Source organism: Bubalus kerabau, chromosome 5 (genome assembly GCF_029407905.1).
Source record: "Bubalus kerabau isolate K-KA32 ecotype Philippines breed swamp buffalo chromosome 5, PCC_UOA_SB_1v2, whole genome shotgun sequence".
NCBI classification, from domain to species: Eukaryota; Metazoa; Chordata; class Mammalia; order Artiodactyla; family Bovidae; genus Bubalus; species Bubalus kerabau.
The window spans coordinates 46654723-46681457 of record NC_073628.1 but is presented as its reverse complement, the minus strand read 5'-3'; the positions used below and the strand labels follow the sequence as shown (position 1 = coordinate 46681457).

The following is a 26735-nucleotide window of genomic DNA, read 5'->3' as shown; positions in this document are numbered from 1 at the left end:
GTGGGACCGGATAACATGATCTTAGTTTTCTGAATGTTGAGCTTTAAGCCAACAAGAAAAAAAAGTTGTATTTAAAATTCTTTTAGTTAATCCAATATTCATTTTCAAAATAATAGTACATTACTACCATGTGATCTAATAGGAGTCATAAATACCACACTATCCAGCAAATCCATTTCTGAGGATTTATTGAAGAAAACAAAAAGACTAACCTGAAAAGATACATGCACCCCAATGTTCATTCTAGTGAATATGATTCTGTGTCCATTTATTGGAAGTTAGTCCGAGATGCAGGTGTATGTCTTGAAGGAGTAAAGGGGTAAACTGCTGCCTATGTTTCTAAGATTCAAAGTCACAGATTTCTTCTGGTGTCCAGGCTCATTTCCTCCAGGTAGCATCAACTGAAAGGTAGGTCTTGCTGCCCACTGCTTGAAAGGCTACTCCAAAGGTAAGGTTGGTCTAAAGGAAAGTCCGCTTTACTTTGGAGACCAGCAATTGTCAGAGAGGGTCCACATGTTCAAATTCCCACTCCCCACTGATAATTTGAGGGTGAGGATTTTTAAATGGGGAGTTTAGGGTGTGTAGGAGGAAGGAAAGGGCTCCACACAGAAACAGCGCAGTCAGCTCCAACAGTCATCTTGAATTGGGTCATGAAGTTGTATGACTAGCATCATTTGATTGTTTTAAGTACAGTTAATTTTCAAGTCTAGAGTCATTTATATTTTTCCAGTTTCTCTGAAGCCAGTTCTTGGAATTGTGCTGCTTACGGCATGGACAGTCTGATTGTCATGCAGTTAACTTCTGTCAGGTGGGGCTTTTAGTTTCTACAAAACAGGTCAAAGCGTATGGCTCAGAATATTATGCATAGTGTTTGGAGAGGAAGTAAAGGTTCTTGACTTTGCTTAATGACTAAATTATTATTATTTTATCTTGTTTGACTGCTTTTCCTTTGTATCTGGGTTTTCTCACTTCTTAGATTACATTTATTCTTTGACTAAAGTTTTTCTACAGACAAAAGACCATCTGAGGACGTTGCAGGTAGAGGGAGGAAGGAGCGTATGGTCCTGCTCTATTTCAGGGGTAGGTGAGAGATCAAGTACCTCTGAGAGTCAGGACAGTGGAGTCAGACAAGAGAAAAATTAGAAAGATTCTCTAAGAATTGTGCAAATTTTGTTTGTTCATGTATAATGCAATATGCAATATGAGATAAAGATTTTGATGGAAACTTTTCAAGTGACTGTCTATCATTTGTAAATACATTGATACAAAAGAGAAACTCTTCAAGGAATCCTCTGCAGGGATGAGTCAGTGCTGCTGTCCGTGTGCCAACTGATGAACCCAAGACTTGGTCCAGAAGCCATCACTGGACGGATGGGCTGGCTTAGCCACTTTCAAGATGAGTTTGGCCCATTGGTGGAACCACACATTGGGGTCTTTCCATAATGGTTCTGTATTGTCAATCTTAACCTCTTTACCAATCTTCAATTTAAATATTTAAAATCATATTTCTACAAAGATAATATGGACAAATCTACCTGAAAGTTGGTGAAATGATAATGGGATTCAAGCCTATTATACATTTTTTTTTTTTTTTTTTTTGTATAATGAGAGAAGACTCCGAAAGAAGGGTCCCTTAAGAACTGGAATCATTCTTAGATATGTCAGTTGCTCACGTGCATGAGTCTCGTGCATGCTTAGTCACTTCAGTCATGTCCAACTCTTTGCGATCCCATGGACTGTAGCCCAGCAGGCTCCTCTATCCATGGGAATCTCCATGTGAGAATGCTGCATTGGGTTGCTTTGCCCTCCTGCCGGGGATCTTCCAGACCCAGTAATCGAACGTGTGCCTCCTCTGACTCCTGCACTGCAGGCAGATTCTTTACCTTTGAGCCACCAGGGAAGCCCAGAGTCACACATTTGAATTACAAGTTAAATGCAAATAGAAATTATGATAGGGTACCTTACAGTTAAAAAAATTTCCCCTAAATATTCTTGGTAGTTAAATTTGTTGGTTGGTGATGCCATCCACCGTCTCATCCTCTGTCATCCCCTTCTTCTCCTGCCTTCAATCTTTCCCAGCACTAGGGACTTTTCCAATGAGTAGTCTGTTCAAATCAGGTGGCCAAAGTACTGGAGCTTCAGCTTCAGCATTAGTCTTTCCAGTGAATATTCAGGACTAATTTCCTTTAGGATAGACTGGTTTGATCTCCTTGCATTTCAACGGAGGAAGTTTAGGCCTGAAAAATCAGAGATGACCCAGAGGGATGGTATGGGGAGGGAGGTGGGAGGGGGTTCAGGATTGGGAACATGTGTACACTCGTGATGGACTCATGTTGATGTATGGCAAAACCGATACAATATTGTGAAGTTAAAAAAAAAAAAAATCGTGGTTCTCCAGGAGCTCACAAAATTTCCCAGGGTGCAGAAAGCCCTGTGGTACCAAGGAATCCTGGCAGCTTCTGAAGGGACTTGGACCCAGGACGGAGGTGATCTCCTGCCTGCCCAAGGCCAATCTGCCCACAGTGGTGAGGGGCCCCAGTAGACTCGGCCCTGGACTCAAGGGGTGGCTGCCTGCTGGGACCTTCCTTCAGGGCAGGAAGTGACCCTGCAGACCTTGAAGATGGCAACACTGGGCTCTGTGTTCTCATCCCTGCCTCTGTAGGCACTGAAACTCTGACATTCCAATGTAGTTTTGTCCAGAGAGGGAGCTTTACCTTGAGGCCCCAGACCAGCTCGTGTACCTGGCACATCTGGGAAAGCGGGCGTGAGGCTCTGCTCAGCCCAGAGTCCCCCCTGGAGGATGTGCAGGAGGGGGCAGGGGAGGGGGGCTGCAGGGGTCCCAGAGCTGCTCTTTACACTCAGAGTCTGCGCCCCTCACCTCCAGGGCCCGCACCTCCATGGGAACCAGTGGGCTCCACTCCTGGATAGAGGGGGCAGAATATCTAGGAAGGGTTCCAGGACTGAGAGTTCAAGAACTTCTGCCCTTCATTGAAAGAGAAGCTTCAGACAAGGAAAGGGGAGACCAAGAATCCTGAGAGCTGAGTCCCTGACCCCTGCTTTCCTTATGCTGCTGCCCGGTACCTGTCCTTCTACAGTGAAGGGATCAGAAGTGCAGGCTGAGCAGGTTCTGAGAAGGAAGGTCTAATGAAGTAGAGCACTGGATCATGCTGGCAAAAATGCAGAAATACCTCTGCGGCTGAGTTGCTAGATTCCTGGCTTCAATTTCATTTCTAGGGGAAAGGGAGAAGCTGTCTGGCCATCAGTGAGCAGTGTCTCCCTCTCTTCTCTGTGAGTTTTTCAACCAAAAGATATGTTTAGATTTGCCAGGAGGATAGAAATCCACTTAACATTTTGTGGGTGTGAATGAACTGTGGGTCAGTCATTTTAGAAGCACTAAATCTAATCTTAAATTAGATTTTTTATGATTGCAGTTTTATTCCCAGTTCATGACTGGGTAGATGAGGCAATAAATACAGATTTATAATTTTAACAAATGCCATCTGCTTCTATTAGAAAATTCAGACTTTGAACTTATATTGATCTTGTATTTGTATTTTTCTGCATCTGTTTTTAAAACTTTTCATTTTGTATTGGCATATAGCTGAATAGCAATGTGGTAAGCCTTTTCTGGTGATCTAGAGATTAAGAATACCCCTGCCAGTGTAGGGGACATGGGTTCGATCTCGGGTCTGGGAAGATCCCACAGGCCATAGTGCAACTGAGCCCATGTGCCACAGCTGCTGAGCCAATGAGCTGGAGCCCGTGTCTGCAAGAGAAGCCACCCCAATGAGAAGCCCGCACACTGCAAGGAAGAGGAGCCCCACTTCCTCGGCTAGAGAAACCCCTTGGTCACCAATGAAGACCCAGTGCAACCGAAAACAAAAAATAAGTAATCATAGAAATATGAAATGAGTCACCAGTCCAGGTTCGATGCACGATACTGGATGCTTTGGGCTGGTGCACTGGGACGACCCAGAGGGATGGTACAGGGAGGGAGGAAGGAGGAGGGTTCAGGATGGGGAACACGTGTATACCTGTGGCAGATTCACGTTGATATATGGCAAAACCAATACAATATTGTAAAGTTAAAAATAAAATAAAATTAAAAAAGAAATTAAAGGAACAAAAAGGATTAATCCTACGAACTTGAGAAAAAATTTCAGGTATATTAGTCATGATTGTTACCTTTTAACAATAACCCTGTGTACGAGACAGCAAAAGAGACACTGATGTATAGAACAGTCTTATGGACTCTGTGAGAGAGGGAGAGGGTGGGAAGATTTGGGAGAATGGCATTGAAACATGTAAAATATCATGTATGAAACAAGTTGCCAGTCCAGGTTCGATGCACGATACTGGATGCTTGGGGCTGGTGCACTGGGACGACCCAGAGGGATGGAATGGGGAGGGAGGAGGGAGGAGGGTTCAGGATGGGGAACACATGTATACCTGTGGTGGATTCATTTTGATATTTGGCAAAACTAATACAGTTATGTAAAGTTTAAAAATAAAATAAAATTAAAAAAATAAATAAAAATGCTCTTGTAATATTTGGGCATCATTTGGGCTGTTATAATTTGATTGGTTAATTTTAATAAATTATTTGGCTGTTACTTAAAAAAAAAAAAGAAAGAAATATTGTGATAGTTTCAGGTGAGCAGCAAAGGGACTCAGCCCCGCAGACACGTGTGTCCATTCTCCTCAAACCTCCCTCCCATCTGTGCGGCCACATGACACTGGGCAGAGCTCCATGTGCTGTACAGTAGGTTCCCTGTCTGTACATTTATAAAGAATAAAATATTTCCCTAAGACATCAAGGAGTAAGATGAACTCTCAAAACTCATCCCTTTTCGTATATAAGAACACAACTACTTCTGTGATACTAACAGTGCATGAGAGCCAAAAATGAATATTTTTCATTTTCAGCCAAGAATATCTAGAAAAGTTTAATGAGATGATGGTTTACACTCATTTTCAAATATATAAATAAACCAAAATATTAAAAGTAATGTCATTCTGCTACATAAAAATTCCCAGTTTAGTAACCTATGGACTAAAATGCTTATACAAAACACCTGTTTAATACAATCACATAACATAATGCAAAAAAACCAAGTCTATGGTAAGAACATGATTCCTTACAATCTTCAGCATGAGGAATGGGTTGGGGCAGAAACCAGAAGAAATTTAGATGTGGCCTGGAAAATTAGTGCCATTGAGTTAAAGGATGATGGTTTTAAGGAAAAGCTAACTCAAATGGAGCAGTTTTAAATTTTAATTTATAACTTTTGAAATCAGTAAGAAAAATCTCACTGATAACTCAAAGGATAAATATATAGAGAGAAATGCTGCTGCCCACATGCCCATCCTTGCTTCCAAGATAAGGAAGGGCCAGCTCCTCACTTCAGAGAGAAGGGACAGAGACAATTGTCTTAAAGGCAAGTCTCCTACTTCCAGTCAATCAGATCTTCCCTCCCCAGCTCACTGCCTGAGTCCTGAGGGACAAGGTCACAGAGAAGAGGGGGGTCAAAGACCCCTGCAGCCCCTCACACGTCTGGCCCGCAGAGGGTGAGGAGAGCAAACCTTCCCAGTTCAGGGAGCTCAGTCTAGTCCAGGGTGCCCCGGAGCCCAGTCAGCTCAGGGTTTATTTGACGAGGCATCATTGCATTGACTTTCTCTCGGGGTGAACGTGGGGTAGATGGAGAGGGCAGAAATTACAGCACAAGATGCCTTCTTTCCAACAGGTCCGACTTTGTATGAAGAGGGAGGGAAAGAAGGAAGACAATGAAGAGGCAATAGAGAGAAGGGCCCATGGACTTTTGCTGGAAAGTTCTTTGTCCCTTCAGGTTGTGAACTAAACTCAGTTGGAATCCGAGTCAGAGGAGTTCCCTGAGGACGATGAGCTGGAGCCGCGGTCCTCTGGCTCAGAATCTCCATCTTCATCCGCAATGCTGGGGGCTGAGCAGCGGCTGCCTTCCTCCTCTTCCTCATTTTCCTCTGATCTCCCTGAGGCAGGAGAATGTTTTCCAGTCATGTCCGATGATGCTAACTCTGCAGCCTGAAGCCCCAGGTCCTCTCTAAGCCTTCCTTGCAGATTCCCTGATGATGGGGACTGCAGACCCATCCTTCTAATCTTGGGGTTCGGGCCCCCCGTCACGCTCATGTTCTTACGCTTAGCCCAGGTCGCCTCTCTGTAAGCAGCATATTCTTCAGGAGACAGAGTCCTGAGCCAGAGATCAAGGTCCACCTTGTACTGTGTCTGCAGTTCCTCTGCCTGCTTCTTATAAATCTCCTTCTGGTCCTGGGAGACCCTCTGCCAGCGTCTACTGATCTCTACCATGCGCTCCCTCGGGGGCACCACTTTCAGCTCCCTGCTCGACCAGAGATCCTGGTGGAACTTGTGATAGCCATTCATCGGGGGCTTCTTGGGCTCTCCTTGGAATTTCCATTTCATGGGTAAATGGTTTTCTGGGGGAGGCTTCACTTTTTGCACATTTTCCTGAAACTTCTTTGGCACTTTGCTTTGACTTCCTTTGGGGACATCAGGTTTCTTGGAGTTCTGGACTAGTTCAGGGTGCTGTTCTCTGAACAGAACCATTTTCTCCTGAAACTCCTGTTTCTCTTTCTGGAAATCTTGACTGTATTTCAGCTTGAGCTGTTCGGGCAGCTTCTTGTATTCCTCAGACAGAACCTTGGTCAGCTCCTGGTTGCTTATCTTGGGGTGTTTTTGGAGGTACTGAGGTCTCATCTCTTTAAAAAAGCGGAGGTAAGCTGTCAGGGGCTTCTTGGGTAAATCAGGATGTTTCTTGTGGTTTCTGCTTTTGGAAGGATTGTTAACATTTTCCTTAGCTTCCAGGATTAATTCTTTCAAAGTGCGGAACTTTGTCAAGTTATAAGAAATCTCAGCAGAATCTCCAGCATCTGCACTCTCAAGATTCAGCAGGTGAGTGTGATGATTCTGTGAAGAAAGAAAAAGAAAGTTACTCTCCTATGTGACACATGAGAGAAGAACATATCACTTGGGATATGTCTCTACTATCATTTTATTTACCCTTAAGAATATAAATGAAAACTGGCCTAGTCTGAATTGAGATTCATGTTGAACATTATGAAGGTTCCTTTGCAGAGTTAAGTATCTTCAGACCCCATTCACTCTGCCTTCCAATCAGTTTCACCAGAGAGTGTTTTACATGTAAATGAGCAAACTAAAAGACTGGCTATTCTCTCAAGGGACAAAGAATAAGAGAAAATGAAGGGAGTTAATAAAAGTAAGTTCCTGAAAAGCAAAGGACTTTAAAACAGCAATGGCAAATCACAGCACATGGATAAGAATGGTCAAAATCCAAAAGACAGCCATCACCACATACTGAGAGGATGGGGAGAATCAAGAATTCATTGATTGAGGAATTCATTGATGAATCGGGATTCATCATCAATTGATTCACTGATGATGGGAATTCAAAATAGTACAAGCCTTCTGAAAGACAGGACAAGGGAATGGCAACCCACTCCAGTATTCTTGCCTGGAGAATTTCATGAACAGAGGAGCCTTGTGAGTTACAGTCCGTGTGGTCACAAAAGGTTGGACATGACTGAATGACTAACACTTTCTGAAAGACAACATGGTGGTTTGTTACAAAACTAAATATCCTCCTACCATGAAATTCCATAATCATCTTCTTCTACATTTGCCAAAATCAGGTGAATCCATTTAGAAAAACTGCAGATGGATACTTCTAGCAGCTTTGCTCATAACTACAAAACTTGAAAGCAACCAAGATGTCTTTAGGTAGATGAATGGATAAAGAAACTCTGGTACATCCAGGCCATGGAATAGTATTCACTGATGAAAAGAAATGAGTGAGAAAGCTAGCAAGAGACGTGGAGTGTAGTTGAGTGCATATCACTAAGTAAAGAAGTTAATCTGAAAAGAATACATACTTCATGAGTCCAACTATAAGACATTCCAGAAAAAAAAAATATAGAGTGAAATAATCCTTGGTTTCCAGCAGTTAAGATTAGAGGACTGATGAACAGGTGATCACAAAAGATTTTTAGGGCATATAGCACTTTCATATATTATACGGGGGTACCTGTCACTATACATCAGTGTAAAACTAGTAGAATAAACACCACCAAGAATGAACACTAATGAAAAATCAGGAACTTTGGGTGACAATGAAGCATCAGTGTAGGTTCCTCAATTGTAATAAATACACCACTCTGATACATTATGTGATAATGGGGAAACTGTGTGTGTGTGCCTTTGTTTTGAGGAGGCAGGATATATATGGGAACTCTCTGTACTCTGCTCAGATTTAATGTGAATATAATCTCTCGAATAGTAACACAGCATGGATTCCAGAGAATAGCTACCTTCTGCCTTTTTATTAATTAATTTTGATTGGAAGATGATTGCATTAGAAATTGTATTGGTTTCTGCCATACAACGTGAATCAGCTATAAGTATAGAAAGAAGTGTCCAGGTGGCCATGGACTGAATGTGGAACTGAGATAATAATTGATATGATTCATCGAACAACAGAAGTGCCATCAAAGATGAAGACAAGTGTAAACGTGTTTATGTAAGAGTCAAAGACTTGAAGGGCTAAATATTTCTTTTCAGATAACATCAATAGACATTGTATTAAGGCCTATTAAATAAAATTTATTTTATTGGGTTCCAAAATCACTGTGGATGGTAGCAGCAGCCACAAAATTAAAAGAAGCTTGCTCCTCAGGAGAAAAGCTATGACAAATTTAGACAGCATACTAAGAAAGCAGAGACATCATTTTACTGACAAAACTCCATATAGTCAAAGCCATGGTTTTTCCAGTGGTCATATACGGATGTGAGAGTTGGACCCTAAAGAAGGCTGAGTGTTGAAAAATTGATGCTTTCAAACTGTGGTGCTGGAAAAGACTCTTGAGAGTTCTTTGGACTGCAAAGAGATCCAACCACTCAATCCTAAAGGAAACCAGTCCTGAATATTCCTTGGAAGAACTGATGCTGAAGCTGAAACTCCGATACTTTGGCCACCTAATGTGAAGAACTGACTCATTGGAAAAGACCCTGATGCTGGGAAAGACTGAGGGTGGGAGGAGAAGTTGTCGATGGAGGATGAGATGGTTGGATGGCATCACTGATGTGAAGAACATGAATTTGAGTAGGTTCTGGGAGTTGATGATCCTCAGGGAAGCCTGGTGTGCTGCAGTCCATGGGGTCGCAGAGAGTCAGACACAACTGAGGGACTGAACTGAACTGATAATCCTAAAGATTTTTCACATTTGGAAATATGTAGATTCCAAGTTAAAATGCAAAAGAGTGCTGGCCCTTCCTTGGTGGTCCAGTGGCTAAGACTCTGTGCTCCCAGTGCAGGGCATCGGGGTTCCATCCCCCTCAGGGAACTAGATCCCACAGGCCACAGCAAAGTGCTCACATGCCAGGACTAGTAGTTCATGGATGGTGACTAAGTGTTTGCATGCCTCAACCAAGTATCTCACACATCTCTAGCTAAGAACCAGAACATACAAGTAAATAAATGAAATTTAAAAATAAATACTTAAAAATAATAGTGCTATCTAATATAGTGGGCATAAAAATAAATGGCTGAAATTAATCAAGATTTCCATTTCTATATCAGACTGAGTGAAGAATTTTCTCTGCTTTTTCATATTTGGTGTCACCAATGTTATGTTTTGAGAGTCATCACCAGTATCTAGGTTATCACTGGACATTTCAAAGAATGAGCCCCACCATTTCCTGAAGAAATATTACTCTTCACATTCTACAACAGTTTCTCAATCAAGTTTTAGGCATCATGCCAAATGTAAAAACTATCTGTATAGGATTTCCCATCCCCAAATTCACATTTTAGTTTTACACCATGGAAACCATAAGTTAGCAGAATCATTCATTTTCATTTACAAATTTCAAACATTGGAAGATATTATAATTCTCTAGCTCCAGAGTGAACTGAAAGCAATTACAAATTTTTTTATTAGCTGGGAGTACTTCACCTGCTTCAGAAATTCTGAAGTCTGCTGAGTATTAAAATTTATATATATATATATATATATATATATAAAGAAGCAAGAATTCTACTCAGAACTCTTTACTCACCATAAGATTGCAGAATTGGTCTCATCAATTCCAGTAGGAGAATCCACCCACTCCGGTTGGGAATTCTATGCTCTCTGGATGGGTCAGCACCTGTAACTTTCAGAGTCTCCCAGGGTTCAGAAAACTCAAAACATCTCTGAACAGGAAAAAAATAAAACAGAAATATCACTTTTGAGATGCTTGACTATCAGGATTCTTGGAGTCCCTCCTTTGATTAGGTTACTACAGTTCTCTCGGATAAACCCAATCAACACTGAATAGATTCAAGCCATTTCTCATCTCCATTAACATCGACTGCCTATGTCCTCCAGGGCTGGTTTATTCTCACCATTGATTTTTATAATAAATATCCATTCTGTTCTCATATTGAGGGTCTCACATTCTACTCCAATTCCCTTGATATTTTATTATACTTTAATAAGGTAGTTGAATACCCATCTTTCCATGTTGTGATAATCTCTGACCTTTCTTTTCACATGATCTAGCAGATCAGGAAGCAACAGTTAGAACTGGACATGGAACAACACACTGGTTCCAAATAGGAAAAGGAGTACATCAAGGCTGTATACTGTCACCCTGTTTATTTAACTTATATGCGGAGTACATCATGAGAAACGCTGGGCTGGAAGAAGCAAAAGCTGGAATCAAGATGGCAGGGAGAAATATCAATAACCTCAGATATGCAGATGACACCACCCTTGTGGCAGAAAGTGAAGAGGAACTAATAAGCCTCTTGATGAAAGTGAAAGAGGAGAGTGAAAAAGTTGGCTTAAAGCTTAGCAAACTAATATCATGGCATCTGGTCCCATCACTTAATGGGAAATAGATGGTCAAACAGGGGAAAGAACGTCAGGCTTTATTTTTTGAGGCTCCAAAATCACTGCAGATGGTGATTGCCAACATGAAATTAAAAGACGCTTACTCTGTGGAAGGAAAGTTATGACCAACCTAGATAGCATATTAAAAAGCAGAAACATTACTGTGCCAACAAAGGTCCATCTAGTCAAGGCTATGGTTTTTCCAGTGGTCATGTATGGATGTGAGAGTTGGACTGTGAAGAAAGCTGAGCACCGAAGAATTGATGCTTTTGAACTGTGGTATTGGAGAAGACTCTTGAGAGTCCCTTGGACTGCAAGGAGATCCAACCAGTCCATCCTAAAGGAGATCAGTCCTGGGTGTTCATTGGAAGGACTGATACTAAAGCTGAAACTCCAATACTTTGGCCACCTGATGTGAAGAGTTGACTCATTGCAAAAGAATCTGATGCTGGAAGGGATTGGGAGCAGGAGGAGAAGGGGACGACAGAGGATGAGATGGCTGGATGGCATCACCAACTCGATGGACATGAGTTTGAGTAGACTCTAGGAGTTGGTGATGGACAGGGAGGGCTGGCATGCTGTGATTCATGGGGTCACAAAGAGTCAGACAGGACTGAGCGACTGAACTGAACTGAAGTGAACTGAGGGTCTACTAAGAGGTCAAGTTTAGAATGGACTTTTTAATCCCTTTAGTTCTAATCCATTTCTATCACCATATAGCATACATGAAAATATGAATAATTATTGAGGATAATTTTGGAACTAGAGAAACAGAGGCTCCAAATTCTGTCATCCTTGGCTAATTTAATTCTGATTATATGGTGATTAAATATGAGCAATTCATTTTTAAAAATCCATGGGCATTGTTGAAAGAAATTGGGTTAAACCTGAGGTGGTCTAAAGTATGTCTTGCATGATATGATTACTTATTGGATCAAAGAATGCTTGACAATATCAGACTTCATGACTTTTTGAAACTGGCTTCATCTATTTTCAAATTTAATTATAAATGTACATTCCATCTAGTGATTAAGTGACAAACAATAGAATATGATTGGAAAAATAAAATAAATGAAATATTTACTTTAAAAAAAACAATGAAAAGATATGGCTTAATTTTTTATATATATTTTTACTTATTGCTATACACAGGCAAAACTGAAATCATGTACAAAAATATATGTGAGAAATGTTAAAATTCTTGGAAATGTTCATGGCAGTAAACTTCTTTGCTTTTTTAAAAAAGTTTCATCTCTCTCTATATATTTTATAATATTTTGGTAATGAGAATGAACTGCTCCTGAAAACACCACTATTTTTATTAAAATAATCCATCACATTCATAACCTTTATATAAATATTGTTCAGAGGTCTATAGTTCTAATTAGTTTTAATATGCTATTATAAAAATTAATTAAGGGAATCCATAAATGTTGCATTTTTATGCTTATAATATCAAATTCAGACTAAGTTTTAGAAGATTCAGTATTATTGAAAATAAATAACTTACAATGTATTAAGTAGAAAGCAAGTAAATTAATAATTAAACTATTATTATGAAGTATTAAACACTATTCAACTATTAATTTGGCAAATCTTTGAGAGATAATATCCAGTTTTATTGACAGTAAAAATGTATACCTTCACATACTTTGATATGTTTGTGTGAGATTAACAGAGGATGTTTTCATTATATGCATTAAAATTCTTAAAAAATATGTTTGCTTCTCACCCAATAACTGTAGTCCTAGAAAAATATTCTAAGGAATTCATTGGCCAAACTTGGCAAATCTGAAACCTTACCATAACAGTTTCTCTCCCTACTGCATATAACTACCTACAAAGCAAAGCAAGAAAACAAATAAATTAAATAAATGAGATTTTTACTTTCCCCAGCAAAACATTAGACCTCAGATTTGAGGGCAATAATCTTTCATTCTGCTGGATGAGGTACTGAGATCAATGTCCCCGTTATGCATTCCCAAGTCATATTCAAATCCCAACAGCCAGTACCTCTAAATATGACCTATTTTAGAAATAAAGTCTTTGCTGATGTAATCGCCTGGAGGATGTCAGGATGAGACCATTCAGGGTAGAGAGTGGATCCGAAATCTGCTGACTGGAGTCCAGATAAAAAAAAAAGAAGGGTGTTTTAGATGCAGCAAGAAACGTCATATGGAGAGGCAGAATTTAAATTAATCTGTCATAATTTAAGAATTCCAGGAGCCACCGGACACTGAAAGAGACAGACAAATCCCTTTAGAGCCTTTGGAGGAATTATGGCCCTGCCAACACCTTGATTTCCAGCCCCCTGGACTGTCAGAGAATACACTGATTTTAAGCCACCCCATGTGGGTTGATGTGCTGTGGGAGCCCTAGGAAACTGATAACCATGGTGACCTCCATGGACAGTGGCTAGCCCTTCATTTTCACCACCCTCTCTTCTGTGCCTTCAAATACAGCACTTAGCACCCAAACACGAGGCAGCAGGGCTGTGAGACTCTGGCCTCTAACAATAATATAAACATGTGCCTGTGTGTGTGTGACTGTTAGTCGCTCAGTTGTGTCTGACTCTGCAGCCCACGGATTGTAGCCCACCAGGCTTTTCTGTGCATGGGATTCTCCAGGCAAGAATACTGGAGTGGGTTGTCATTTCCTTCTCCAGGGGATTGTCTGGATCCAGGGATCAAACCCAGGTCTCCTGCACTGCAGCCAGATGCTTTACCATCTGAACTACTAGAGAAGCCCAACTGCCAGTTCAATCATTTAGTGCTATCCTAACTTCTTTCATGCACTGATACCTGTACTATGAAGTTTTTAACCTAGTAAATAAAATATTGGCCTTCTCAGGTGGTGCTAGTGACAAGAAAGAACCCATCTGCCAATGCAGGTGACGTCAGGGACTCAAGTTCCAGTCCTGGGTCAGGAAGATCCCCTGCAGGAGGACATGGCAACCTACTCCAGTGTTCTTGCCTGGAGAATCCCATGGAGAGAGGAGCCTGGCGGGCTAGTGTTCATGGGGTCACAAAGAGTCAGAGAGGAATGAAGCAAATCAGCATGCAGGCATGAACACAGAAAGAATAGTAATCAATATATCTAAAATAATAAGATCTTGACTCTAGCAAGGATGTACATGTTACTCCCATGAGGAAAATATAGACAGTACATCACTGAACTCTGCCTCTTCTCCCTTCTCACCATGACTCTATGTAAATTATGGGTACTACGTATACAGCTACTTTTCCCTATGTTTTTTTTCATTTGATACTAAGGGGAAATAAACTTCTGCCTATCCCCCTCTGAAATACAGAAGAGGCTTTGGTGTAAATTTATATTTCCATCATTTCATCAGCAGAATTCTATTACATATACTATAAATGGATTATAGTAACCACAAAGGAGAATCATTCATCTTTAACTTTTTTCTTGTAGAAGGAAATATTTAAAAGGCATCATTTTTTTGAGATTCATATCACAAAATATTATTGGTTCAATCAACTATTATTTGCAGTAGTTAAGCTGTTTCTTATTTCCTTCCACACACACACTCCTCAGAATCATACACATACACACTCATGTATGCCAATAAAATACTGTTGAGAAAATATTTTCATTCAAAGACTCATCCAAATACTTCTACTTTCCTGGGTGCTAATATTAAGAAAGTGAGATTTCTCAAAACAAAGAAAAGTCATTGGTTGGGTGTTTCACCAATGGGATAATTTTTGTGGTGTGTCTCTCTTACTCTTCCTAGCTAATGATTTCTTTCTTTCTGTCAGTACCTTTAATTCTTGGGAGAAAATATTGGCTGCATGTCAGTAGGTTACAAATTAAAGACCCATTGTTAATATTCTTAATATTTAATTTGTAAGGACTGGCCTTAGTGCACAGGACACAGGAGACACTGGAAGTCAGAACTGTGGCTTCTCAGGAGGATTCTCCAGGCTCTGCTGATCCTTTGCTGTCTGTTTCACTTATGCCACAGCTCTTCCACAGGACAGGACATAGTGCAGACATGAAATTGTTCCTTCAGTTACCCAGGTATTAAAGGGAGTCACTGCTCTTTAAGAAATAGAAATAATTGCCTCAGAATGCTCTGGGTGGAGGACGTTCCAAGTCCAGTGATCTCCCTGACATATTCTAGACCTTAGTTGCAACTATTTTGAGCTTACCTAAATTCAGATAAAAATGAAATCTCTTTCTTTAATTTCAGTAATTTAAAAGAACGAAAGTGTCTTTCAAGCACATAAAGTTAAAAGTATTGGCTATTACAATTTTCCTCTTCTCCCTTTACAGCTTTTCCAGAGGCTTGGTTCTTACCCTGAGATAGTCCTTGGCTCTCTCCCAAAGTACACTCTGCTCTTTCCACAACACAGATTCCCAGTCTTTTAAGACCTAAGGACACCTAGGAATATATAAGGTAATGAAATAAGAATGATTAAATTACTTAATATTACCAACCAATAAGAGAAAAAATTAACTTTTGTGTCCATGATTACCATTAAAGTTTCATTATTAACTGAACATAGCACAAATTCATTATACCTGGATCGGAACTTACCTCAGTACTGTTACAGAAATGCTCTCTCTCGTTCAGTAAGTAACTCTCTCAAATTCAGTCCAGGGTTTAGGTGCCCACCTCCTGGTGGCAAAAACTTTCAAAAGTCTCCACAGTCCAGTCAATTCCAAGTTCAACATCTCTGGGCTCTGGAGAAGATAAGCTTGGCTCCTTGCTGGATGCTTGATATGCTCTCCAAAGGTCATGCCCACTTCCTTCAAATGATAGGGTTCTCAATCCTGGGGAAAGGTATAGGTGCCCATGATTCAATTTTTCAAGAGTTGTAAATGCATTCAGAGGACAACAGATCAGATCAGATCAGTGGCTCAGTTGTGTCCGACTCTTTGCAACTCCATGAATCGCAGCACGCCAGGCCTCCCTGTCTATCACCAACACCCGGAGTTCACTGAGACTCGTGTCCATCGAGTCAGTGATGCCATCCAGCCATCTCATCCTCTGTCGTCCCCTTCTCCTCCTGCCCCCAACCCCTCCCAGCATCAGAGTCTTTTCCAATGAGTCAACTCTTTGCAAGAGGTGGCCAAAGTACTGCAGTTTCAGCTTTAGCATCATTCCTTCCAAAGAAATCCCAGGGCTGATCTCCTTCAGAATGGACTGGTTGGATCTCCTTGCAGTCCAAGGGACTCTCAAGAGTCTTCTCCAACACCACAGTTCAAAAGCATCAATTCTTTGGCGCTCAGCCTTCTTCACAGTCCAACTCTCACATCCATACATGACCACAGGAAAAACCATAGCCTTGACTAGACGGACCTTTGTTGGCAAAGTAATGTCTCTGCTTTTGAATATTCTATCTAGGTTGGTCATAACTTTCCTTCCAAGGAGTAAGCGTCTTTTAATTTCATGGCTGCAGTGATTTTGGAGCCCAGAAAAATAAAGTCTGACACTGTTTCCACTGTTTCCCCATCTATTTCCCATGAAGTGATGGGACCGGATGCCATGATCTTCGTTTTCTGAATGTTGAGCTTTAAGCCAACTTTTTCACTCTCCACTTTCACTTTCATCAAGAGGCTTTTGAGTTCCTCTTCACTTTCTGCCATAAGGGTGGTGTCATCTGCATATCTGAGGTTATTGATATTTCTCCCAGCAATCTTGATTCCAGCTTGTGTTTCTTCCAGTCCAGCGTTTCTCATGATGTACTCTGCATAGAAGTTAAATAAACAGGGTGACAATATACAGCCTTAACGAACTCCTTTTCCTATTTGGAACCAGTCTGTTGTTCCATGTCCAGTTCTAACTGTTGCTTCCTGACCTGCATACAAATTTCTCAAGAGCTAAATCAGGTGGTCTGGTATTCCCATCTCGTGAAGAATTTTCCACAGTTTATTGTGATCCACACAGTCAAAGGCTTTGGCATAGTCAATAAAGCAGAAATAGATGCTTTTCTGAAACTCTCTCGTTTTTTCCATGATCCAGCGGATGTTGGCAATTTGATCTCTGGTTCCTCTGCCTTTTCTAAAACCAGCTTGAACATCAGGAAGTTCACGGTTCACATACTGCTGAAGCCTGCCTTGGAGAATTTTGAGCATTACTTTACTAGCATGTGAGATGAGTGCAATTGTGTAGTAGTTTGAGCATTCTTTGGCATTGCCTTTCTTTGGGATTGGAATGAAAACTGACTTTTTCCAGTCCTGTGGCCACTGCTGAGTTTTCCAAATTTGCTGGCATATTGAGTGCAGCACTTTCACAGCATCATCTTTCAGGATTTGAAATAGTGCAAGTGGAATTTCATCACCTCTACTAGCTTTGTTCGTAGTGATGCTTTCTAAGGCCCACTTGACTTCACATTCCAGGATGTCTGGCTCTAGGTCAGTGATCAATGCAAACCTTTTGAAATCTACTTAATACAATCATCATAATCCAATCTCAGGTAAAAAGTCAGAGGTTGACTGCACATTCCTAGTTCTTGAAGTTCTGTTTGAAAAATAATTGAACTCCCCAATTATGAATTCATATCTCCATTTATAAAATTTATTGTAGCCCCAATTACTGTGACCCATGACCACCCAATATTTGTGGTAACCTGTCTGAATTTGCCTGAATTATTTTCTTGATATTTTATCAGAAAGAGTTCTTCACATTCCATTTTTCACCTGGAGCAGTCAAGCTCCCCAATAATACCACTTAATACTCTTGCCTTCTGCTGTTTCATGGATGTTCTCAACCTCTTAAGAACTAAAATTCTCTTAAATTTCATACTTTTCATTCAGTTTTCCATGAAAGTCTTCCCACTGAGGATTTGATATTTGCTTTTTTTGTTGTTCTGTTTTGATTTTGATTACACACTATTGCTTTCACTCTGTCTATAACTGCACACACTGCTCACACAACAGCTGTTGGTGGTTATTCTCTTAGGCTCTGGCCTTTAGTCATTCCCTGAATGTCATCTCATACTTTATCATCCTATTATTCAATATGTAAGCACATTTGACATATTGATACTAGGTTGTGAAATTAATGATTATGGCATAGTTGTATACTACAGGGTAGACTAAAAGAATCATAGACAATCGATTAAACAACTATGATATTGTCTGTGAAGTTTGGGCAATTATCTCTTAAGAGATTCTTTATTTTGACTGTGCTTACATTCTATTCCTCAAAACATTTTCCAATTTATCAAAGAAGGCCATGGTGCTCTACTCAGGGAAAGATACTAGACAGGGAAATTTATATTCTTATTTTTTTAATTTTTGAAGTATAATTGATTTACAATGTTGTGTTAGTTTCAGTTGTACACCTTAGTGATATATATATATATATATATATATATATATATTCATAGGAATGTATATTTCATCTATAGTAATGTGTATATGTCAATCCCAATCTCCTAATTAATCCTTCCCCACTTCCTAGCTCCTAAGATATTTTTTAGTAAGTTATCTTTTCCTACATCTGTGACTCTGTTTTGTAAATAGCTTTATGTGTATCATTTTCTTAGATTCCAATATCATATGATACTGATCTTTCTTTTTCTGCCTTACTTTACTCAGTATGACAGTCTCCAGGTCTATGCATGTCGCTGCAAATGGCATTTTTGGTTCTTCTTAATGTTTGAATAATATCTTATTGTATATATGCAATACATCTTTTTTATCCATTCATCTGTCTATGGACATTTAGGTTCCTTCCAGGTCTTGACAATTGTAAACAACTTGCCAATGAATGTTTGGGTTTGTGTATTCTTTTGAACCACATTTTTCTTTGGATACATGCCCAGGAATGGAATTGCTGGATCATATGGTAGCTCTACTTTTAGTTTCATAAGGAATTTTAAGTGTTCTTCATGGTGGCCTTACCAATGTACATCCTGGTAAACAGTGTAGGCAGGTTCCCTTTTCTCCATATCCTCTCCAGAATTTACTGCTAGTAGTAACTTAGAAGGCAATGGCACCCCATTCCAGTACTCTTGCCTGGAAAATCCCATGGGCGGAGAAGCCTGGTGGGCTGCAGTCCATGGGGTCGCTAAGAGTCGGACATGACTGAGCGACTTCACTTCCACTTTTCACTTTAGTGCAATGGAGAAGGAAATGGCAACCCATTCTAGTATTCTTGCCTGGAGAATCCCAGGGATGGGGGAGCCTGGTGGGCTGCCATCTATGGGGTCACACAGAGTTGGACACGACTGAAGCAACTTAGTAGTAGTAGTAACTTTGATGACCACCATTTTGATTGGTATGAGGTTATATCTCACTGTAGTTTCAATCTGTTTTCCTCCCGTAATTATTTGGTGTTGAGAATTCATGTGCTGCTTGGCCATTTGTATGTCTTCTTTGAAGAAATGTCTATTTAAGTCATCTGCCTATTTTTTAATTATTATTTTTAATATTGAACTGCATGAGCTCTTTATAAATTTTTGGAGACAAATCCCCTGTTAGTCCCAAAATTTTCAAATATTTTCTTCCATTCTGTGGGTTTTCTATTTGTTTTGTTTACAGTTTCCTTTGCTGTGGAAAACCTTGTGAGTTTAATTAGGTTCCATTTTTTTTTTAATTTCCTTTACTCTAGGAGAAGTCTGGCAAAATATATTGCTATGATTTATGGCAAAGAGAGTTCTGCCTGTGTTTTCATCTAAGAGTTTAATAATATCTGGTCTTACTTTTAGGTCTTTAATCCATTGAGTTTGTTTGTGTGTATCAAACCAGTCAATCCAAAGGGAATAAACCCTGAATATTCGTTCAAGGACTGATGCTGAAGATAAAGCTCCAATACTTTGGTCATCTGATGCAAAGAGCCAACTCATTTGAAAACACGTTGATGCTGAGAAAAATTGAAGGGAAAAGGACAAGGGAGCAGGTGAAATGATGGTTAGACAGTATCACCAACTCAATGGACATGAATTTGAGCAAACTCTGGGAGACAGCAAACTCTGAAGGAGAGCGGAGCCTGCCGTATTACAGTTTATGGGATTGAAGAGCTATGGACACCATTTAGTGCCTGAAGAACAACAATGATGTTAAAGGATGTTCTGTTTCAGGTTTTTACATGAAGCTGTCCTGTTCTCCCAGAACCATTTTTTTTTTTTTTTAGCATACTGTCTTTCCTTCCTTGTAAAGAAATGAAGGTACTTTTAAACTAGAGATTTAGGCTGATACGTGTCTTTTTGTGTGTGTTTTTGTGTGTAAGCTAACTGGTTTATTAACATATTGAGACCAATACATCTAATTGAGAATAGGATCAGCAGGGAAAAAAAACTTCACACACTGAAGAATATAAAATTAAAGATTAAAAAACCCTGATATCAGTCAAGTTTACATAAGGTGATTTGAGATACCAAGATTTCAGTTATTATCATTGTTAGCATTCCCATATTATTATTATTTTTAATTAATTTATATTAACTGGAGGCTAATTAATTTACAATATTGTAGTGGTTTTTGCCATGCATTGACATGAAACAGCCATGGGTATACATGTGTCCCCATTTGAACCCCTCTCCCACCTACCTCCCCATCCCATCCTTCAGGGTCATCCCAGTGCACAGGCCCTGAGTGCCCTGTCTCATGTATCGAACCTGGACTGGTGATCTGTTTCACATATGGTAATATACATGTTTCAATGCTATTCTCTCAAATCATCACACCCTCGCCTTCTCCCACAGAGTCCAAGAGTCTGTTCTTTACATCTGTGTCTCTTTTGCTATCTCACATATAGGGTCATAGTTCCCATCTTTCAAAATTCCGTGTATATGCGTTAATGTACTGTATTGGTGTTTTTCTTTCTGATTTACTTCATTGTGTATAATAGGCTGCAGTTTCATCCACCTCTTTCAAACTGATTTAAATGCATTCTTTTTAATAGCTGAGTAATATTCCATTGCATATGTTCACCATAGCTTTCTTATCCATTCGTCTGCCTATGGACATCTAGGTTGCTTCCATGTCCTAGCTATTGTAAATGGTGCTGCAATGAACATTGGGGTAGACGTGTCTCTTTCAATTCTGATTTCCTCAGTGTGTATTCCCAGCAGTGGGATTGCTGGGTCGTATGGCAGTTCTATTTCCAGTTTTTTTAAGGAATCTCCACACTGTTCTCCACAGTGGCTGTACTAGTTTGCATTCCCACTAACAGTGTAAGAGGGTTCCCTTTTCTCTGTACCCTCTCCAGCATTTATTGTTTGTAGACTTTTGCATAGCAGCCATTCTGACTGGCGTGAGATGGTACTTCATTGTGGTTTTAATTTGCATTTCTCTGATAATGAGTGATGTTGAGCATCTTTTCATGTGTTTGTTAGCCATCTGTATGTCTTCTTTGGAGAAATGTCTGTTTAGTTCTTTGGCCCATTTTTTGATTGAGTCATTTATTTTTCTGGGTTTTGAGCTGCATGAGATGCTAATATATTTTAGAGATTAACTCTTTGTCAGTTGCTTCATTTGCTATTATTTTCTCCCATTCCAAAAGCTGTCTTTTCACCTTGCTTATAGTTTCCTTCATTGTGAAAAAGCTTTCATGTGTAATTAGGACCCCTTTGTTTATTTTTGCTTTTATCTCCAATACTCTGGGAGGTGGGTCATAGAGGATCCTGCTGTGATGTATGTCAGAGAGTATTTTGCCTGTGTCTTCCTCTAGGAGTTTTATAGTTTTTGGCCTGGTTTAGATCTTTAATCCATTTTGAGCTTATTTTTCTGTGTGGTGTTAAAGTGTTGTAGTTTCATTCTTTTACAAGTGGTTGACCAATTTTCCCAGCACCACTTGTTAAAGAGATTGTCTTTAATCCATTGTAAATTCTTGCCTCCTTTGTCAAAGATAAGGTGTCCATAAGTGCATGGATTTACCTCTGGGCTTTCTATTTTGTTCCATTGATCTATATTTCTATCTTTGTGCCAGTACCATGCTGTATTGATGACTGTAGCTTTGTAGTATAGTCTGAAGTCAGGCAGGTTGATTCCTCCAGTTCCATTCTTCTTTCTCAAGATTGCTTTGGCTCTTCAAGGTTTTTTGTATTTCCATACAAATTGTCAAATTATTTGTTCTAGTTCTGTAAAAAATACCATTGGTAGCTTGATAGGGATTGCATTGAATCTATAGATTGCTTTGAGCAGTATACACATTTTCACTATATTGATTCTTCTGATGCATGAACATGGTATACTTCTCCATCTGTGTCATCTTTGATTTCTTTCATCAGTGTTGTATCCATTCGGCCAGTCTTTGTCTTTTGGTTGGGGCATTCAAGCCATTTACATTTAGGGTAATTATTGATAATTATTGGAGGCCTGGCGTGCTGCAATTCATGGGGTCGCAAAGAGTTGGACACGACTTAGTGACTGAACTGAACTGAACTGAACTGATGGTCCTGTTGCCATTTACTTCATTGTTTTGGGTTCGAGTTTATAAACATTTTCTGTGTTTCTTGTCTAGAGGAGATCCTTTAGCATTTGTTGTAGAGCTGCTTTGGTAGTGCTGAATTCTCTCAGCTTTTGCTTGTCTGTAAAGCTTTTGATTTCTCCTTCATATTTGAATGAGATCCTTGCTGGGGATAATAATCTGGTTGTAGGTTTTTCTCTTTCATCACTTTAAGTATGTCCTGCCATTCCCTTCTGGCCTGAAGAGTTTCTATTGAACGATCAGCTGTTATCCTTATGGGAATCCCCTTGTGTGTTGTTTGTTGCTTTTCCATTGCTGCTTTTAATATTTGCTTGTTGTGTTTGATCTTCGTTAATTTGATTAATATGTGTCTTGGGGTGTTTGTCTTGGGTTTATCTGTTTGGCACCCTCTGGGCTTCTTGGACTTCGGTGGTTTTTTTCCTTCCGTGTTTTAGGGAAGTTTTCAGCTATTATTTCCTCGAGTATTTTCTCATGTACTTCTTTCTTTTTGTCTTCTTCTTTTGGGACTCCTATGATTTGAACGTTGTGGTGTTTAACACTGTTCCAGAGGTCTCTGAGGTTGTACTCCTTTTTAAAGAGCTTCAAATAACAAAGCCTTATATATTTACCAACATAATTATAATTTCTGGTGCTCTCCAGTTTTTTGTGTGTATTTTCCTTGTAATGTGCTTATACATTTAGAAGGCATGATTTCTTGCAGTTTTGGTATCATGCAGGAAGGAAAACCTAGTCTCTGTTTTTCCATCTTAAGAAGTAGAAGTCTCCCCTTGTGTATCTTTTGTAAGCAGTAGTAAACATTTTATAATTAAAAGAAAATAGACTTTCTACTAATTTTCTTAGTACTACAGTTATAGTATTTTAAAAGTTAACAGCTTCTGGGTTGCTAGTGAAAATATCTTACATTGCTTATTTGGGACATGAACACTTAAAAAAATATTAAATTAACATGCACCAATGGGAGACTGGAATACATTGTAATTGTTAACAATGACTTTTGTCTGGGTGATATTATTACAAACAAATGTGCAGTTATAGATTTGGAAAAACATGTAGGAAAATGTTTATTTTTCTTTATTGTCACATACATTCCCATTGTCTCTTTGAAGAAAATTAATATTGAACATTTAATTGTAAATGTGCAGAGTTTTGAGGTCATTGAAACACTTCTTACTTCTTTTTCATTTTTTAAATAAAGCTAATTTTTTATAACAGTTTAAGTTTACAGCAAAACTGAGTGAAGTAAGGGGATTCTGATATACCCTCTCCCTCACACATGCATAGCCTCCCCCACAAGCAAAATCCTGCAGCAAAGTGGAACCTTTGCAGCCTTTGCAAACTGGCTATGCTTATTTCCTTATATACAATCAGGCTTCCTTCCTGTCTTCCTGTGGTTTGATAGCTCCTTTCTTTTGAGCACTGAGTAACATTTTGGGGTCTGGATGTGCCATGGTTTACTCGTCCTTTCAGCTAGTGAGGGACATCTTAGTTGTTCCCGTTTTCACAGTTATGAACAAAGTTGCTACAGACGTCTGTGTACATGTTTTGGATAAGCAGACATTTTCTATGCTCTTGTGCAAATAACAAAGAGTGAGATTGCTGGACAAACACATGTTTAGATTTGGAAAAACTGTCAGACTTTATTCCTAAGTGTCTGTGCCATTGTGCATAGCCAAGAGCAATAAATGAGTTTCTGTTACTCCACGTCCTTGTTGGCATTTGACATGTTTTCTACTCCTTTATATTTTGCATGGCAGTCAGCACTTGTTGGTACATGTTTATTTGAAGAAATAAATTTAAACAAAAAGCATGATATTCAGAGTTGAAAGCAAGCAAATAAACAAGAAATCCCAGCTGTATTTTTCTCAGAGGAAAAAGGCCAGTGCTAGGAGTACACTAGGGCTTCCCAGGAGGCTCAGTAGTACAGACTCTGCCTGCCAACGCGAGACACGAAAGACGCCGGTAAGACGTGGGGTACATGCTTGACCAGGGAGGATCCGCTGGAGGAGGAAAGGGCAGTCCCCTCCGGGATTCTTGCATGGAAGATTCCATGGACAGAGGAGCCTGGCAGGTTGCAGTCGTCCTCAGGGTCCCAAGGAGGAGGAGAAACAGCGCACACAGGAGCTCCGGGGCTTCCCTGTCCACGGCCGGCTGCGCCTGGCCTGGTGGTTCCGGCAGCCCGGGGGATCCTCCTCTCAGGTCGCCCTGGACACAGAAGTCCCCCGCGGCCTCGCTCCGCACACGGGGCCCTTGGCGTCCTTGCCCACAGAGCCGGAGGTGAGGTCGCGGCCACAAAAGTGCGCGAATTTCCTCTGGGGCTTAGTGGCTCGGTGCACCCCGTTTCCCGCATAGGGCCCGCAGATTCCGGTTTTCTGACCGCCTCCCTCCCGCGACAGCATCCCCGGGGACGCAGGCCTCCTCGGCGCCACCAGGCGCTCGTGGACAGAAGGATCCCGGGTCCCGTGAGGAAGCCGCAGTCTCCCACCCAGGAATCGGTCTGCTCTCCGTCACCCTCCGCAGCCTCCTTACTCCCTGCGCGGCTTCGGCGGGACGGAGCCAGACACCTCCCGCAGACCGGCCAGGGACCGGCTCTCCGGGCGCCCTCATGCGTCCTCCCCGGGCTCCGGAGCCACGCACCCAGCGCTACGCCTCGGCGCTCCTCCTGGCGGCGGGCGCGCTCGACGGAGCGCGGAGAGGAGCCCCCCGCCACCCCGCGACGGCTCAGAGCTCAGTTCCGCTGCCACAGACATCTCCTGGAGACGTGCTTCTCTCTGGGAAGAAGGAGGCTTCTCCCAGAAAGGATGCGAGAACCAGGGACAGACTCGAAGCTCACAAGAGCTCTGTCCCCAACAGTGGCACAGAACCAGAGGCGGGGCTGAGGCCGGGGGTCTCCAGATCTGCAGGGTCAGAGGGTCCCAAGGGCCGCCCCTGCTCTTGCTCCCGCCCCTGGGGCCGCGGAATTCTGCTCTGTAGGGCTTCAGTCTAGGGCCATGAGGCCTTTGTATACTATCTTTGATTCAATATTTTTCTGTAGCACCACTTACATTTTTTTTCTAGATAACGTTTGTATTTTTTATTCCTATTGTTTTTGTTCAAAGCCGAATCCCTTGATATTTTAAAAGATAATACAAGAAATAGTGAAAACTTTGTTTCTAAATTAAAGAGATAAAAATAATTACAAATTATAAATCTAATCAATGTACAAAAAGCCTACAGTATCACAAATTCATGAAAAAGGAAACTGGAGCTGTTTATAGTAAGAGAGAAATGAATTTACTCATTTTTATATGTTCTAAAAATAATAATACTACATAATGAAAAATAAAACTCATGTGGAAATGCCCTCAAATTTTATATAACTAAAATTCATTTAACCCAATTACTGACTGTCATTTTTAAGTCATTTTGGACTAAACCTCTACTTGCCTTTACCCTCCCATGCACTCTCTCATCAAGTCGTATATAGCAAAGGGCTCTGGAGTTATTGGTCTATTAGAGAGACATAAACAGGCCACAACTTCATCCAAACAACTGTTTTCCCATCAATTGAATTCCTGAAACAGTCAGCTGATTTAAATGCCCTGTCTTAGATTGTATATTGTACGTGATACCCAGATTAAATATTTTCAAACTGTGTGTAAACACGAAAGAGGACAGTAACTAGTAGTTTCAGTCTCCAGAGGAAGTGTTGCCAGATCGCTCCAGCTATTGATCCAGAAAGGAAAATTACAAGCAGGGATTTATTTTCTGCCCTTGCACTAAGGTGGTTGTCATTTTTCTGGAAACTGGGAGTGAGAGTTTCAAGGAGACAGGACAGAGAAACTGGGAACACTGGGTCACAGCTGGGGAAGGGAAGGACTGGGACACACGCCTGGATCTGTACACTGTCCTGGCCCATTAACTTCTGTGACTGACTGTTCCGCCTCTCCTGCCTCATTCTCATTACTACTTTCACTTCATCTTGGCTCCTGTATCAGTCACCCTTTGTATATTGTGACTGTACATATGCTTTGCATGGCTCTCTCAATGATAATGCTTTCTATTACTGATTACAGATACTGTTCAATCTTCAAGAATGAAATACTATAAAGTCAAGAACTGTAACTTTTAGGCTTGTTTCCAATGCAACAAGACATGCTTAGAAAATCTGTTCAATCTTCAAGATTAGAATGACATACTATAAAGTCAAGAATTGTAATTTTAGGTTTTTTATCCTCTATAAACTGTGGCAAATTCTGAAAGAGATGGGAATACTAGACCACCTGACCTGCCTTTTGAGAAATCTGTATGCAGGTCAGGAAGCAACAGAACTGGACACGGAACAACAGACTGGTTCCAAATAGGAAAAGGAGTACGTCAAGGCTGTATATTGTCACTCTGCTTATTTAACTTA

General features: G+C 40.5%; 1 protein-coding gene and 1 long non-coding RNA gene across 2 annotated transcripts; both read right to left on the bottom strand.

The window, feature by feature from the left end:
• Nucleotides 1-4878: 4878 nt before the first annotated feature.
• LOC129653844 (upstream-binding factor 1-like protein 1) lies at nucleotides 4879-10303 on the bottom strand. The gene is made up of 2 exons (XM_055583512.1): nucleotides 10124-10303; nucleotides 4879-6958 (listed from the first exon to the last, which is right to left on the bottom strand). The coding sequence occupies exons 1-2, from the start codon at nucleotides 10124-10126 to the stop codon at nucleotides 5861-5863; spliced, it is 1101 nt and encodes a 366-aa protein (XP_055439487.1). The 5' UTR covers nucleotides 10127-10303; the 3' UTR covers nucleotides 4879-5860.
• A 1677-nt stretch (nucleotides 10304-11980) lies between these two features.
• Nucleotides 11981-16146, bottom strand: LOC129653843 (uncharacterized). The gene is made up of 3 exons (XR_008715236.1): nucleotides 15503-16146; nucleotides 15262-15346; nucleotides 11981-13060 (listed from the first exon to the last, which is right to left on the bottom strand). It is a non-coding gene; the product is annotated as an uncharacterized LOC129653843 (long non-coding RNA).
• Between the last annotated feature and the right edge of the window lie 10589 nt (nucleotides 16147-26735).